Source organism: Neopsephotus bourkii, unplaced genomic scaffold, assembly GCF_033783945.1.
Source record: "Neopsephotus bourkii isolate Nb327-2 ecotype Australia unplaced genomic scaffold, CSIRO-AGI_Nbou_v1 NB_1749, whole genome shotgun sequence".
In the NCBI taxonomy this organism is placed as follows: Eukaryota; Metazoa; Chordata; class Aves; order Psittaciformes; family Psittacidae; genus Neopsephotus; species Neopsephotus bourkii.
In genome coordinates, this window is record NW_026902223.1 from 2,368,904 (window position 1) to 2,384,703 (window position 15,800).

Below are 15,800 nucleotides of genomic sequence, written 5' to 3' on the forward strand. Positions count from 1 at the left end.
CAGCCCAAACTGGTGTTTTCCCCTCTTCCATCCTCATAACAACCCTGGAGAGCTCTGCAGAGTGCATCTATGAAGGTTCATTTACTTCCATGAGGGTCTTCTCCAGCCAGGCTTTTCCTATTGATTTTTTCCAGGTATCCCCAATTCTAAGCAAATAGGATGCAGCAGGGACCTGCACTTGCACCTCTGTCTGAGCAAATTCCATCCCTTTGTAATTAAATCCCTCTTTTGCAGTTTGTAGTTGGGAGTGCATGGAAATACCCATGTCACACTGATGTTGTGTGATATGGATTAAATCAGTGCAAAGCAATGGTTCAGACATGGGTAAACTGAGGCACTAAGCAAGCAGCTTGCTTAATCACCACCCCCAGCTCCATTGCAGAGTCCCAAATAGACTCTGGGACCCTTTTCCACGTAAGGGTGCTTAAAACTCCCTATGCTTGCAAAAAGTGAGGGTGAAGCATCTTCCTGGTGTCTCAGAGCCTCACGTGCTAGCACAGCGCTTAGTTGTTTGCCCTTGGTTGTGAATGAGCTTGCAAAACTGGTGCTAAATCTAAGGTTACAGTAAACAGGTTATGGAGATGTGAGCTGGGATATCCTGGAAAGCCCCGGCTGCCCTGAAAAGGGAAAAGACAGACTAAGGGATGCTATATGCGCATGCCAAAGTGCTTTAGATTGAGGTGAAGTTGCCTTGACTTTGGCTCCATCCAAGGCATTTTTTTCCCAAAGAGTGGATAATTTGGGCACCTTTGCCCCATAGGAGTGACCTCCAGCTTGTGTCCCCAAGACAGAGCCATTCCTGCCACTCCAGCCCCCCCAGGCCTGAGAGAGAGACCCAGCGGTAGTATCACAGGGGAAAAAAACTGAAGTCACCTTGGGAAGAGAATGCTTCCCATTTTCTGGCTCTCAGAGGTGTCAAAGGAAGCAATCTGACGTCGAAGGGCCGGAAAAAAACAGCTTCTTGGCTGATGTTGCTCATGTACAGGGAGGTCACTTAGAAAGCTATCAGGGGCTTAAAAATAAATGCAGCATGGAGGTTGCCATTCAGCGATATCCTGTATCCGAAAGCTGTGAGGGGTGTAAGCAGGAAGAAACTGGAATGACCTTCCCTCCCCCCGCCCCCATTCCCACTGCTTTGTTGTGGGTTTTTTTCCTCTTTTTCATGCTCCTGGCACTGAAATTTCTGTATTCAAGAGATTGTGCTTCATTAAAAATAGGCTGGAATGGGCTCCAGTGAGTGATGCCTGTCCATGAGGGCTCCCGCTGGCCTGGCACGCGCGGGTGCAGGGATGCCTGGGATCACGATCCATGCACGCAAGCAGTGCCTTGGGAATTGCTGCGTGCAGCTTCTGTGCTCCCTGCCTGGACATCTGCGGGTGGATGCCGAGCTGAACGTGCATGTTGGCCCCAAGCAGCATGGCAGTGATGGGAGGAGGAGGAGGATGATGAGCAGCTCCAGGTATTTAGTCCACGTCCCCATCCTGCCTGCAAAGAAAGTTCACAGATATCCACATGGGAAAGAAAGAAAATCCTCCATGTAATCCATTCAGTTTTCCATAACTTCTTCAGCAGATTAAAAAGGCAGCACAAATACATCATTATGGTCCTAAAGTAACAGCAGTTGCTGTAGGGATGGTGAGGATGACCACATGGAGGTTAAGCTGTTTGCAGCGATGCAGACAGTGCTCACTTGCTCAAACAACAGCTCGGTGCTAGGAAATGCTCTGACAACGCAGATCTGGCCCTGGTCCCTCCTTTTCTATGGACTTCACCTCTTTCTCACCTTCTTATCTCCTTCTGGGTCCTTCAACCTCCATCAGAGGTGCAAAGGAAGCTCTGAAGGAGGGTCCTGGGTTAGGCAGGGTAATGAGCCTTTGGGGAAGAAGCCAAACTAGGGAGCTGTAAGGCTCTGTGGGAATGGGGTGTCTGGGATCAGGGCTTCTCTCCCTTGCAGTATAAATAGCAATGCCAACTTTTTGGCCTGCACTCCAGCTTTAGTGGAGTTTCCCGAGTTCATCCCAGGGATATCCATGAAGGGGATGACTTTGGGAGCCTGGTTCTGCTTCCCTCCCTGCCTGGCGATGCTGAAAAGTCAGCATCACCATTACCAGAATTAGCAAACCAATGGAGGCATATTCCCACTGCAGCAGTGCAGCCATGGGTTTACTAAACCTGGTCTCTTTGCTGGCTCCTGCTTTCCCTTCTGCACCCTGCTCTAGTCCTTACCAAACCCTGTCAATACAGTAGCCAACTAATGGCAGTGATTGGAATCACCAAGGTAAAAATCTGCTTATAAACCCGCTTACATTTTCTCCTGAGAAACTTCAGAACACAGGAAAGAATGGACACCCAAACAGCGAAGGAAAGAGGAAGAAGATTTATGTCCTCTATGGCTGAAAGGATCAAAACCGGCCGTGATGTAAAATGTGATCGAGCCCACAATCCCCTTTTGATGTCTGCAGGAAGGAAAGAAGATGCTGAGAACTTTCTCAGCTCTGTGGGTGCCAGCCCTTATTTCCACGTCCAGGGTCAAGAGGTGGTGGAAAGCAAAATAAAGCCCAACTGGGAAATAAGAAGTTGAAAGAGCAATTTCCTTCCCTGAGGCTGCAGGACAGGGGCAGAGCCGTGGCTGGGGTTGATGGGATGGGCAGAGAGAGCATGAAGGAGCTGTGGTCCCATCTCCTGCAGTACTGATGGGTGTGCAACACCCGCACAGTGGTTGTGCATGGGGATGGCTGTAGAAGTTCCCAAAGAAGCAATTGGCATCAGTTGCTGCTGCAGGTTGACCTGAGCGTCCCCATCGTGTCCCCTCCAACAATAGTGCGTGATCCCACTGTTCACAGTGGATGAAACCCCTAAATTTAGCTATACCAGCTGTGAGCGGTACGCAAGGTATTTAAAGGGCCTATAATTTTAGACTAAGCATAATTGTGAGACATATTTAATCATGTTAAATCTGGGGCTGAGCAATGCCAAATATTTTCCATGGTTATTCATGCAGATCTTTATATGAATTAGCACCAGCCACATTCATCCCTCTCCAAAGCCCATTGTAAAAGGAAGAGAAGGTGAAGCTGAATTCATTTTACATCACTTGGGGTTTGTGAGAGAAGTCCTTGGACATTTGTCGGAGTAAGGGGAGGAAAATCCCCTCTTGCCTCTTGCCTGCAACTGGAGCAGATCCTGTTCATTCCCTGCGTAAACACGGATAAATCAATCAATAAAGGGGGTTTATTGAACAGGCCAAGAAATTCAGGGGAATTTTTATCTGCAAACAACAAACCCAAGGGGCTGCTGGGGCCAGGTCAGGGATGGGGTGAAGCTGCCTTGAAGTTAACGTGCTAATGGGTAACAGCTGAGGAAATCTGGCTTTGAGGTCCTGGTGAGTCACTGGGTGAGTTCTGCTCACGGAGCCAACCACTGCCCTCCCCAGAGCCATGAGCAACCAGCACATGCCTGTCCATTGGGATGCGTGGCCCTACCCGGAGCATGGGAGCATCCTGGAGAAGTCCTCCAAAACCACTGCTGAGGAAGCTCGTTTTGCTTTCAGCCAGGACAGTAATTCCTGCTTGCAACCTGCTGGCAGCCGTGACCTTGCTTCCATAGGGATGGGTAACAGCTATTAATTTCTATGCCATTTCCTGGGCAGATCCAAGGTCTCATAGAACACTCCATTTGGGCCACCTCTGCATGGGAGGGTCAGACCCAGTGTGAAAGGGAAGCTCCAGGGAGTGCTGGAATTGCATCCATGTGAGAAAAGCCAGGTCCAGGTCACTCAGTGCAATAAGGTTTTAGTGCTCAGTGCATGCTTTAAGCAGCTTATATTATACAGGATAATTAAACAGGATATTTTTAAACAGCTCTTCAGGTTTTCCTAAAGCAAGTGATGGAAGATAAGTGTCTCCTGCTGCAATCTCCATTCTCCATGGTTCAGGCTCTGCCAGGGATGCAAAACCCCGAGCACCTTTATTTTTCAGCCTCCTATGGGATCATATCCATTCAAGCTGGTCCGTCTCAGTTACCAGCCTTGCCAGACAGTGTTTTAACTGCTGTCATCTTCAATAAGCCACAGCCAAAACGCTGACTAGATGGGGTTTGTTCTGCTGGCTGGATCTCCATGCTGTCACCACTGTGTGCCTGGTTAGAGCTGATTGCTTGTGATGCCTTAAAGAATTCCTTTGTGCCACTTTGAATTATTCTGGGCAATGGAAAACCCACTTGGAGTGCTCTGGGGTGCTCCTCCTGATAGCCAACACATAGCAGGGACATGGAGAGCCTTTAAACTGCACCTACAACGTGTGTTCATGAATTCTCCAGCCTCCAGGAAAAGAAGAAGTAGTAAAAGAGCTTCAAAAGGAAACTGGTGCTAATGGGAGTTTGACACTGGACGATGAGGGGGGCAGAAATTGTTGCTGCAGAGAGGCAGCACTACAAATGGATATGGAAAGCACCAACCTGGGCAAGGAGGGACCACAAATGAAGGATGGGGTGTCTGAAAGAGCCTCTCCTGAAGCCAGTGCAGATTCTCTAAATGCAAGATTTTGATGCTTTTGGTGCTATCTGGTGCTTTCCTAAAAAAAAGAAAAGAAAAGAAATATGGGGAATCTAAACCCACCGGAGTTTGGTAGGCATGTCAATGGACTGTTCTGATGTGATGGAGTTCTGCCAAATCAAAAGCCATGATTAGCTTTATTTGAATCGCTCTGGGATCTCCTGCAGATAGGGCTCCTGCGTGGGTCCATTTAGTGCTTCCCAAAGAGCCTCATGCAGGGTTAACAGGCATTAATAGGCATTGCAGTCTTAGGGGGAGAGCAGAATCATCATTGCTTCTCCAAGGAGAAACCACTGCACTTTTCGAGCTGTCCTGATTCCCTCCTCTTGTCCCCCACCCTTTTCCTTTTCATCTTCTTGTATTTCAGGAGGCAGAGGAGGAGGAGGACGGAAAGGGTAATTTTGACTGATGACGAGGAAACAATTTGGTGTAACTCTAGCCAGTTTTTTGTCAAACACTCAGCACCCAGCATCGTTTTCCCCAGCCTGGGGAGGCTCATTTTACCATCCTACCTGGAGGGTGCTTAACCGGCTGCATCCATCCCTCAGCAGGCCGGAGTTTTCCACACTTCCGTTGAAGGGGGGGAATTTGTGGCTTGTTTCTTCACGTGCTTTATTTCCAGCACAACTTGCCCCATCTGCCATGGGGCACGCCGGGGAGCAGTAAGGAAAAATCCCAACCTTAAAATGCCTTAAAAATCGCCATTTTGGCTTTTGGGGCTGAAATATGTTCAATAGGGCACAAAAGAGGAAATGTAGGTCTGTTTATGCCAATAGGAAAAGACCAAAATGGATATGTGAACAGGCTGAAGAACTACAGCTGCATTGGAGGGACTTGATGAAACAGGCTGCAGTTCTAAGAATGGGGTTTAATATAAGACAGCAGCAAAGCATCATCAGGAGCTGGTCTGAAATTGACCCCTAGTGTCTGAAAGGGGTTAAGCCTCCATTTGGGCATCACTCCCTCCTCTGTGTCTCCTTCAGCTCAGCTCATGGGGCTCCTTCTTAACTCAGAGATGTCTTTTTACATGGGCATCCTCTCAGTGATGACCAAGGAAAGGGAAGGTCATTCAGCCATGCTCATACACAACACTTGATATTCACTGTGTTGAATGTGAATAGTCTTGGCTGATAACACTGTACATGAAAGTATAGAGAAAAAGGTGAAGTATCTCAGAGGAAGGACAACTGGAAGAGAGGAGTCATTATCAGTGCATGAATCACATGTGGAGACAAAGACATTTGTCTGCATTATGAGTAACCCTCCTTCCTCAGCTGACTAAAAATGATTAACTTTTAACAACCCAACTGCTTTTTATTACTGATGTTCTACCAGAGTGCTTTGCACTTGTGAATGTAATAAACTTGGGTTGGTTTCAGATTTACCTGCGGGTGGTTTCACTTCAAGTGTTTCAGAGACAGAAAGTAATTTGCAAACAAAATAGAGATGGTTTTAATATGTTTATAATTAATGGGTTTCATGGACATATTATTCTCAACTCATAGAAGCTTTTCGTTTCAGTTGTCAAGTTTCTATATTTGATGATTGCTTTGAATGAAACAGTTTGGCTTTTTTTGTTTGTTTTTTCTTCTAATTTGGGATGAATAGAAGTTCACAGTGTCTAATAAACTTGTGTGAGAAACTGCCTTGAAGCAGTTGTGTGTTATGCATAAATATTAGGGTCAAAGGGATTATAATACAGTTATTCCCTACTAGTCAATAAAAATAGGAATTATTGTAATAGATTCCATGTCACCCGCAGGATCACATTGCAATTAGGAAGGAAGACACCACAGTTACTCACTCCAAACGCTTTCTTTGTGTTTCACAAGGTACTAAGGCTGAAGATGCTGGGGCTCAGCACCCACTGCCTCTTTGCAAAGGTGAAGGCTCTGTAACCAAACCGTTGACACCAGTGACAGCAAGGATGGTGGCAGCTCCACAGCACTGGGCATGGGCACAAGCCTGCCAGTTTCTCCAGCCAATGTCTCTTTGCCATAGAAAACGCTAGGAAGTAATATGACTGAGAGGATTTAGGACCTGAATGACTTCTGCAGGTCTGGGCAGATGCGGCCTTGTATCGCAGCCAACCTACAAGAAAATTTAACCCAATTCCCTTGCACTAATCCCACTATGGAAAAAGAGTCTGTGCAGCAAAAGCAGAGAGGGAAGGAGCTAAGTGCTGCCCCTGGATCATTTATCTGCATTAGAGGGGGAGGCAAGAGGCCAAAGGCAGTGCGGCTGGATGCTGTATTAACTGCATGATGCCACAGTGCTGCTCCCTGTCACTGCAGGGCATTTGCTTTCAGGGGATGACAACAGTGCCCATCAGAGAAGGCAGCAGCTTCTAAACCATCCCATGTTCTGATCCTTCATGAACTGAAGGAAGCTGAGCACGCTACTGTCAACAGAGAGGGATTTGCGACTCATTTTTCTCCATTAGCTGCTCAAGCACTTGTGAAAGAAGTCCCTCTGTCATCACCCAGGCTCTTTTCCCTGGGCTTCGAGGGAAACGTGCTCTCCTTTTCCAAAGCCTGCTCTATCATGAAGTGCATCCAGCCATGGATGTGATAACTGTCGGAACTGCTGCTGGCACTGGGTTAGTTTTGCTGTTGCTGGAATAGACCAGCTCTCTTCCAAGCACAATAAATGCTGTGACCACCAGCCCCACAAGTCTCTCTTCTAATTAAAGGCTTTAGGTATGGGTATTCCAAGAGCTGCTGAGATCCGATGGAAGCAGGACAATGTAAACACCTTGGAAAATGCCTCAGTTTCCAAATGACTTCCTCACTGTAGTAGCTGATCTACCAGAGCAGAGGAGCAGTGAAGCCAGTGCATTGGCCATCACTCTGCAAAGCCATCAGGGAGATGGAAAAATACGGCGTATTCCTTCATTCCTGATCATTCCTGATCAGCAGTCATCCAGAAACTTGGTCACTGAGAGCTAGGATTTTTTTCTCAGCTTTTGTATATAAGAGTGTCTATTGCTGTTATTGATTCCTGTCCTGTTGCACTGAATTTCATGCTCTAGGGTGGATTATAGCACCTAAAAAGCAAAAGCTTTTCTTGCTTTATGGGCAAGTGGAAACATTTGATTCACATTTTCAGTCTTCTCTATGGATTTCACCTTTTCAGTGTTCCCCCTGGATTTTCCTCTCCCTGACCTTGGGCATTGCCCAACAGGAGTAATAAAACCCATTCTGCATACTTTGACATTATCTTCTATCAAAGAATCCATGAGGCTTTTTTACACTCATTAACTAAACCTCATGTGCTGTCTGGGAGGTAGATCCAGGCTATCCACCTCCATTTACATTGCGAAAGGTTAATTGGCTCACTGGACCTCACAGAGCCAGGCTAGCAGGTGCCCTCACATTCCTGGGACCAAGTAATCTTACACTGGTGCTGTTTGCTCTGAAACCCATCACAGACCACACAGGGGAATCAAGTGAGCAGTACAAAAAAAACCCCTCCTGCCTATATCCATCATCTCCTGCTTCCCCTCTTGCTTTTCTTAGCATCCAGAAGAGAGAAAGAAGGGGGAAAATAAAGAAATTTAAAGGCAACATGAAACCACTCCACACTCCCAATGAGAAAATAAAAATGGATGTTGCAGGCTCATATGTTCTATACGTTTCCAAATATTTCCATCTGCTCCTGAAATTTCCATTAGGAGTTGCCAAAAAGTCTTACAGAATTGTTAACACGATGGTAAATTTAGATTCTTTTTATGGAGAGACGTTTCCCCACCCTCTTAAAAGTCTGGTATCAATTTGTCCTGTCACTGATAAGCCAAAGGTATTGCTGAATTTGCCCTTTTGCCCTGCTCGTGGGCTTAGAGACCCGCTCCCTGGGATGGGAGCAAAGAGGCAGCATCCCATGTGGGGAGCAGGTCCAGCTTCACCCCTCTATCCACCCCCCTCCTTCCTCCCACTGTCAGCACTAATAGAAATACATTGCAAGAAGATTCTGGGCCATCTGTAGCCAGTTCCTCAGCCATCACCCCACTGACCTTCAGTCTGGGACTCCCAGGTGGGTTCTGCCCATATCCCAGCCCCTCATTAAAACCTCTGTGCTCAGCAGGGCTCAAGGCAGCTCTGCCTTTAGCTAGAGGAGTTAAGGTGGACATGTCCCCATCACCTGCCACAGTGCAATTACAAACACAGGAGCTGGTTTGGTGGCTTTGCAAGGGGTGATGGCAGAGAATGGAGCCAAGCAGAACTGGGGACCAGAGGGAGAGCATATTTTAGGGGTGATAGAGTCCAAAAGAAAGAGCAAGATGAGGTGGGGAAAGCAGGGAGAGGTTGCAGCATCTCCTTGGTTATGCATTGGCTGCCATGAGGATGCTGTTTGCCGTGCTGGCCACATGGAATGGATGCACATGTGGATATTTATATGTGCAATGGCACCCCACAGGCACAGCTCTGGTGCAGCACCTTGATTCACATGAAGTTATGTCATCGGGCTGTTCTCTCAAGAATGGTTTGATTAGAATTCCATTGCTTTTTCAGCAAAACAGGGCATTCTTTCCTGTTGGAAAGTGCCTTTTTGGGTTGGGTTTTGTGTGTGCTCCATTCAGTGAATTAATAGTGGCATCATTCAGGGCTGATCAAACTGTTATTAGAGTACCCCAGCAAGAACACATTGAGTACTCTCCAATATTCTGTGACCATTTAATAATAGTCCTGCTCCCACAGCATAGCAGATAAAGGCTGTTTTCCAGAGGAGGCACTTAATAGAGATTAAAGATTTGGAGCCATTACAAAAGGGCAGAAAGCACCACTCACTTCTGCAGCAGGAGGAAAGATGCTGAAGAACTGGTGGAACTCAAACCTTATACAGCCTTGAGATAGACCCTCTATGACTTAGGCAAGACACATCCTTGCTCTGACCTGTGCTTCTGCACAATATCAGAGCCCTCAGTGGTGCTTTCCCTGCCTCCTGGCAAAGCTGCTTCATTTCCAGAAGCATTTCTCCCTGTGGAGAGGGATGATGTTACTCCTTTCCCATGTCCCCAGGCAGTTCTGCCTCCCCCCAGTGACCCTCCATCTACCAGCATTAAACACTGCACCAGGGCTGCTTAGCAAAACCCCAGAGCAAAAAAAAACCTTAAAGACACCTTTAGTTCTCTGTAAAACCCTGCTATAGCACCTAGAGAGGTGGGATTGCTAAATGGACACTGTAAGGGGATGCAGTTAAGGATGCTATAAATCATAATTAATGTAAGTTTTACTCTGGTTAATCTTCCTTAAGGAAGCAGGGAGAGATGCACGTCTGTGTTCTTGCTCCTGGGGGAAAAACATAACAACATCGAAGAGAATCAGAGATGCCTCATTTCATCCTTTCTGCTTCTGAGACATCCCCTGCTGTGCCCCAGAGCTCTGCCCATCCCGGGGGATGCTGCTCCGCCTGGCTCCTGGCATCTCCCATGCGGCATGGGCACGGCCTGAGAGGGTGAAGCAGTAAAACCGCAGTGGCTGCCTTTAGACACGAGCCGTTCCCACTGGAAGGAAACCTATTTGATCCCTTTCTAACCCCTTCCCTGCAATTATCCTTATCATATTTCCCTCCTGGTGTATTTCTTCTTCGAGAGCAACATCCTCTGCTCTGATCCCACGCACAGCATTGCAGGGAGTTCTGAAGCTTCGAGAGACCAACATAAATGTATTGCCACCTGCAGCCTGCTCGTGAAAGAGCTGCTAAAACCAGACTTGCAGGCTGGTATTGACCCTGCTGGGTGCTTCCATACCCCTGGATTATTCAGGAATAACGAGCATCAGCCCTTGCCTCATCATTGTATAAGTTAATTCATCCACTTCATTTCCAATTTTAGAGCTTTGTCCTGAGAGGTGAACTCGGAGGAAAGAGGGAAGTTTCCATCTGACTACATGCTTGGGCAGTATGACTTACTAACCTCTCTGGTCTTATTCAAATCAGTGCTAAAAGGATGCGGTTAATACCTTCCCTGTTCTAAATGTCCATTGTCAGAGCAAAACTTCCTTGCCTTCAGTGCTAAAGGCACACAGGGATGCATGGCAACTCTGCAGACATGGGCAGAGATGTGCATTTTAAGTAGTTTTATCTCAAACCATTCATATTCCATAACACTTTTCACTATTAGTGACTGAGCTCTTACCCACAATTCTTCTTCTTTAATATTTAAGCAAAAAATATATTTGCCTGAAGAAAATGTCAAAATTTGAACAGATGGAGATTTTTACCAAAAGACGACTGTTTTTCCTCATAAATCCTTCTATTCCCAAAACCTCCACTAAAGTTTCATCTCTTTCAGCAAATCCTGGACGGGGATTATAAATTCAAAATAAAAAATACAGAAATTTCCTATGTTGAGCTTATAAATGCCACTTTACAACCTTTTCTGGTGTCTTAATGGGAGCCATGTGACCAAAGTTACATATTAGAGGAAATAGCCCAAAGGCCCATATTATTTTACAGGTGTTTTTTAAATGTAGAGGATTGCTTTTTCAAATTTTAATGCAAGATGTCAGTATCCTTTTTTAATTAAAAAATTACTGGGCTATTTTTTCCCCCCATTTTTTTAACAGGGTCTGCACTGCACCAGAGAACCAAGTGCTGTCTCAGGAGTCCCCAGCGCACTGCAGACCATTGCACCAGGGGTATTCACATTCATTTTCCCCCCCGTAAGCCCTGATAGCATTGCTTTGGAAAGGGTTTCGTGAGTGCAGCACCAGTGATGTTGTTGGATAGTAACAGCATCATTAAAACACATTTGTTACACTTAAACCCAGCAAACTAAGACAGTGACCATAATGGCAGATAATAGTATGGGAGGGGGAAGCTCTCTGCTAAGCTTCCCCAGTTATGTGTTATCAGTTTTAGTGTCACAAGGAGCCCTGAGCTCTCTGGTCCTCACAACTTGGTCCTTGTAATTATCCCAGTCTCCAGCCCCATCTCCTCTTGTTTGTATCTGTTGATAGTGTTGCTATTGAATAGCCGGTAATGGTTTGTAGCCTCCAGCAATCCTCCCTCTCTGTTTCTAGCTCAGGGAAAACACAGCAGACGAGCCCATGCACTAATAGGATTGGAGGCCAAGCTTGCTTAAGGCAGTGGTTCCCTGTAAAGCCATCAGTGGAGCTCATTCGGGTCTCATAGGGTACTCACCAGTAATGACCCACTGATGGTTTCTCTGTGTTTGTATGGTGCTAAACATGGATTCCACACTCAGTTGGCAACCAAATCCACCTGCTGCCAGCAGCCTGAGGCTGCCCTAGGGAGTAGATGTACTGCATCAGGTCCAGGAATGGTACGGAGATGTCCTTCTCCCTGGGCTGACTTACACTGGCGTGCTGGTTTTGACTGGGATAAGAGTTAACTTTCTTCACAGTAGCTGGTGTGGAGCTGTGGTTTGTATTTGTGGAGGAAACAGTGTTGATAACACAGGGATGTTTTAGTTACTGCTGAGCAGCTTACACAGAGTCAAGGACTTTCTGCTCCTCACCCCACCAGCAAGGAGGCTGGGGGTGCATAAGGATTAGGGAGGAGACATGGCCATGGGGATATCCCACACCACATATGCTCAGTATATAAAACTGGGCAGAGGAAGGAGGGATGTTCAGAATGATGGTGTTTGTCTTCCCAAGTCACCATCACATGTGATGGAGCCCTTCTTGCCTGGGATGGCTGAACACCAGCCTGCCATTGGGAAGTGGCAAACGAATTTGTTGTTTTCCTTCTCTCATGTGCAAAGCTTTTCTTTCCCTATTAAACTGTATTTATCTCAACCCATGAGTTCTCCCACTTTTACCCCTCCGGTTCTCTCCTGCATCTCACCATAGGGTTCAGTTGCAGGCTGGGGTTAAACTACGACCCAAGGGAAGGAGCCACAGCTGAGATCAGTCCCAGCATTCATAAGCTGCCACGAGATCAAGACATATCCCTCAGACAGTCCATAGAAACCTTCAGTGGCACCAATTTCACTGTAAAATATTTGCATGTTTTCAATTAGAACTTCACCCAGGCAGGCCCACGAGGCTCTTCGCAATACTGAGGCTGTGTGTAAGGGATGCGTTATATCGTGATCCTAAGCATTGCCTGGTGGGCCAGGAAAACACTGGGATCTCAAGAGTTAAGGGCTGTGGGGCTGGGAATGAATTGACATCTTCCATCTTCGTATGATCTCAGGTGGATACTTTATTTTCTTGTCTGAGGAGGTTTATTTTCCTCCAGATTGATTGGATGAATTGTGTTCCCAGAGATCAGAGAGTTCAGATGGCAGAGGATCCTCTTACCAGAAGATGAAAGCCAATATAATCAACTGCACAACTTCAAAACATGCAGCTTGTTCTTGTTGGCTGCGCCTAAGTTTTCCCTGCAGAGAAGCTGTCGACAATGATTTGATATCAATCCAGTAACAATCCCTGGTTTCTAATAATAATTTGCACTTCAGTAGAAACGCTCATGTGAGGCTCTGAGAACATTTAGCAGATGGTCATTAGTGAAGCTCCCCAGCTCTCCTGCAAGGAAGAGATAACAATTATTAGCCTTGTTTTACAGATGGTGACACTGAGGTGAGGCCCTGGAAGGTGAAATAACTCTCCTGGTTTTCCATAATGAGCCAGTGGCAACAGATCTATGAATGAAACCCAGGCATCCTGCTGTGATTACTCCACAAACCCTATATCCTTATCTCTTACAGGAAAACGTGGTCAGAGAGGTGAGCCTGGAAAGCAAAAAGCAAATGGTTCAAAGGCAGGATTCATGACACATTTCTGGAAATAAGGAATTAGGTCTGGGTCAATAAATAACTGGAAAACCAGGGGGACGCAATCTGAGAGGCATGTGAAATGAGGATGGATGGAAAAGAAAGAAGATAATGGAAGGGAGGGGAAGGAAAACAGAGTAGTTCTGACTGTTTATTTCCACTCTTGGTTTCAATCAGTGTTGTAAAATTAAAGGTTAGGGCTCTGAAAGAAAGAAGAAAGCGAGCTCCATGTGCTCCCATGGGGTACGGCTGATGGGTGAGGCTTCAAAGACGGATGGCTGATAACATAACCCTCCTCCTCACGTGTCCGGTGGTACGTCACCCTGCATCCAGGGACATCAGCCATGTGCTTGGGTACCACAGAGACCTGCCTCTCCCTGGGCAGGGCAGGGAAACAGGGCTGGAGCTCTTGGGAATGCCATTGGCATCAGCATGCTATCAACCACCAACAACTCCAGGTGCTGGCTGGGATGGAGAGCATTCCTACTGCTTCCCGGAGCTGGCAGGAGGTCAGCCCCCAAGCTGGAGGTGTGTGGATGGGCGCTTCGGGGACTAATTTTAGCTTTCACTTACACTGTCTATTCCTTTCTCACCCAGAACGTCTGGGCTGCTAATAGTGATGGACTGGCTGATACTACAAACCACCCCGCTAACATCACACATGCGACGAGGGGAACGTAGCCCAGCTAAGCTGGCCCAGCGGTGGAGTTTATAAAACAGCCAAATGGAAGCCAAAAGACTCGAGTTTAATCCCTCCAGTTAAGTCATCTAGATTCCTTCTCGCCACCAGCCATCTGATCTCAATCAACAATTCTTGGCCTTCATCTCCCAACCTAGCCAAGAGTTGCGATGCTGAGGCCTGAAGTAATCCGCATGCAAAATGCTTTAATAACGATTCCTTCAAGAGGGAATTTTATTATTATTATTGGTATTATTATTTCCCAAAAGCACTTTCATGTGAAAGCGGTAGGCAAACAAGAAAGGTGTCTTACTTGTTTGCCATGAGTAATTTGTTAACATTCTGTAATGGTCTTTCATTTCATTTTAATACCTGTAGTTAATAGAAGCATATTGAAAGAGACCTATTAACGCAAATACCAACCATTGGGTATTAAAATGGGATGGTTTTTTAGGACTGAAAACACTTCCAATTTGGCTATTCCTCTCATGACATTACTAGGAATTGGCAAGCAAATGAAACAGAATTAAACAGCTGTATTTTTAACATTGGTAAACTGCATCACCCCCTAGATGCAATGTATTCTTTGCAATACACTGCTTTCAGCATCATGCCATGCATTTCCTGCACCAGCGAGCCAGAATTGTGACCAAAAGGGCATTGCAGTGCTGATACGTGGCTTTGTACCAGGAAACACCAGGGTAATTTGAGAGAGCAGAAATGCTGTCTGCATTGGCAAGAGCAAAGAGGCAGTTTGAAAAGCATTACCCATGAATGCATACATGGCTGCTGCTATTGCAGGTGCTCCTGAGGGGCAGAGCGAGCTTGCTGGGCTGGCATGGAAATTGGGACTGGGGTTTTGGAGTGCTTCATTAGGCATATTTGCATTTTGGAAGCAAATATTGCTGCGGACACAGAAGGGATCCTAAATGAGAGGAGGAAAGAGAAGACCAAGGAGGGAAGCACTGTGCTGTTGTGATTGGGCTAACTATGATAGTGTTTTCACGATACAGAGAGCTCATTGCAAAGAAGAGTGTGTGTCACCTCAGATGCTCTTATCCATGCCTATTTTATCAAACCTAATTGCCAAGTTTCCTGTGCCTTGTCACAGCCACAGGGGAATCACACAACAGTGGAGCCAACCTGCAGAGCAAGAGCTGTATTTGAATAAGGTACAGTGTGTGACCTGAAAGAAAACCCTGCAGTTTCCTCAGACCCCTGAGCCATATTCCTGGACATATGTCACCATGGAGAGGTATGAGGAAAATGTCATTTGTCAGGCCAAAGTCAGAAATCAAAGTTGGGTTCTAGATATTCAAGGCTATCTTTAGCAAGAAGAGCTGTGAAACGCATCTCTCTTCCATTTTATAATCTCTAACGACTGCAAATTGTTTATCCCTTAGCATTTGATTTCTCCTTATTATCTCTTTCCAATTTCAACAACCACCACAGATATAGGAAACAAAGACACATTCAGTGGATGAGGCACGTTCCACAAGGGCAGGGATATTTCTTTCCGAGTGCTACTTGTTACGCCAAAGGATTGCTCTACAATCCTACACCTCCAGTGTGGGAAAGTAACTTGAAGAAGGACCGTATAAAAGATGCGCTTCAGGCTGGACATGCTTAAATGCTGTCTTATGCAGGACTGGAGTGCCTATTTAACTGTAAGGACCTCAACTTCCACTCTTCCTCACTGCAGTGTGAAGTTAGTGGTGATAACACAGGGCATTATTTCACTGTTTCATTTTCTTCACACATGAAACACTATATAGCAGGCAGGGAGACAGAGGGAACAAGATCTGCCATTTCACCAACTAAGGTAA

General features: G+C 46.2%; 1 protein-coding gene and 1 long non-coding RNA gene across 3 annotated transcripts in view; both read right to left on the bottom strand.

Annotated features, from left to right (window-relative positions):
* LOC133224976 (uncharacterized) overlaps nucleotides 1–15,800 on the bottom strand; it is a 269,398-nt gene that overhangs the window by 175,387 nt on the left and 78,211 nt on the right. The window lies entirely within an intron of this gene.
* Nucleotides 12,705–15,800, bottom strand: part of MAP2K6 (mitogen-activated protein kinase kinase 6) — a 55,377-nt gene continuing 52,281 nt past the window's right edge. For both annotated transcript variants that reach the window (XM_061376947.1, XM_061376945.1), the window contains one exon: nucleotides 12,705–13,047. In XM_061376947.1, coding sequence (XP_061232931.1) covers nucleotides 13,012–13,047 — 36 coding nt within the window. In that variant the 3' untranslated portion in view covers nucleotides 12,705–13,011. The remainder of the gene's footprint in view (nucleotides 13,048–15,800) is intronic.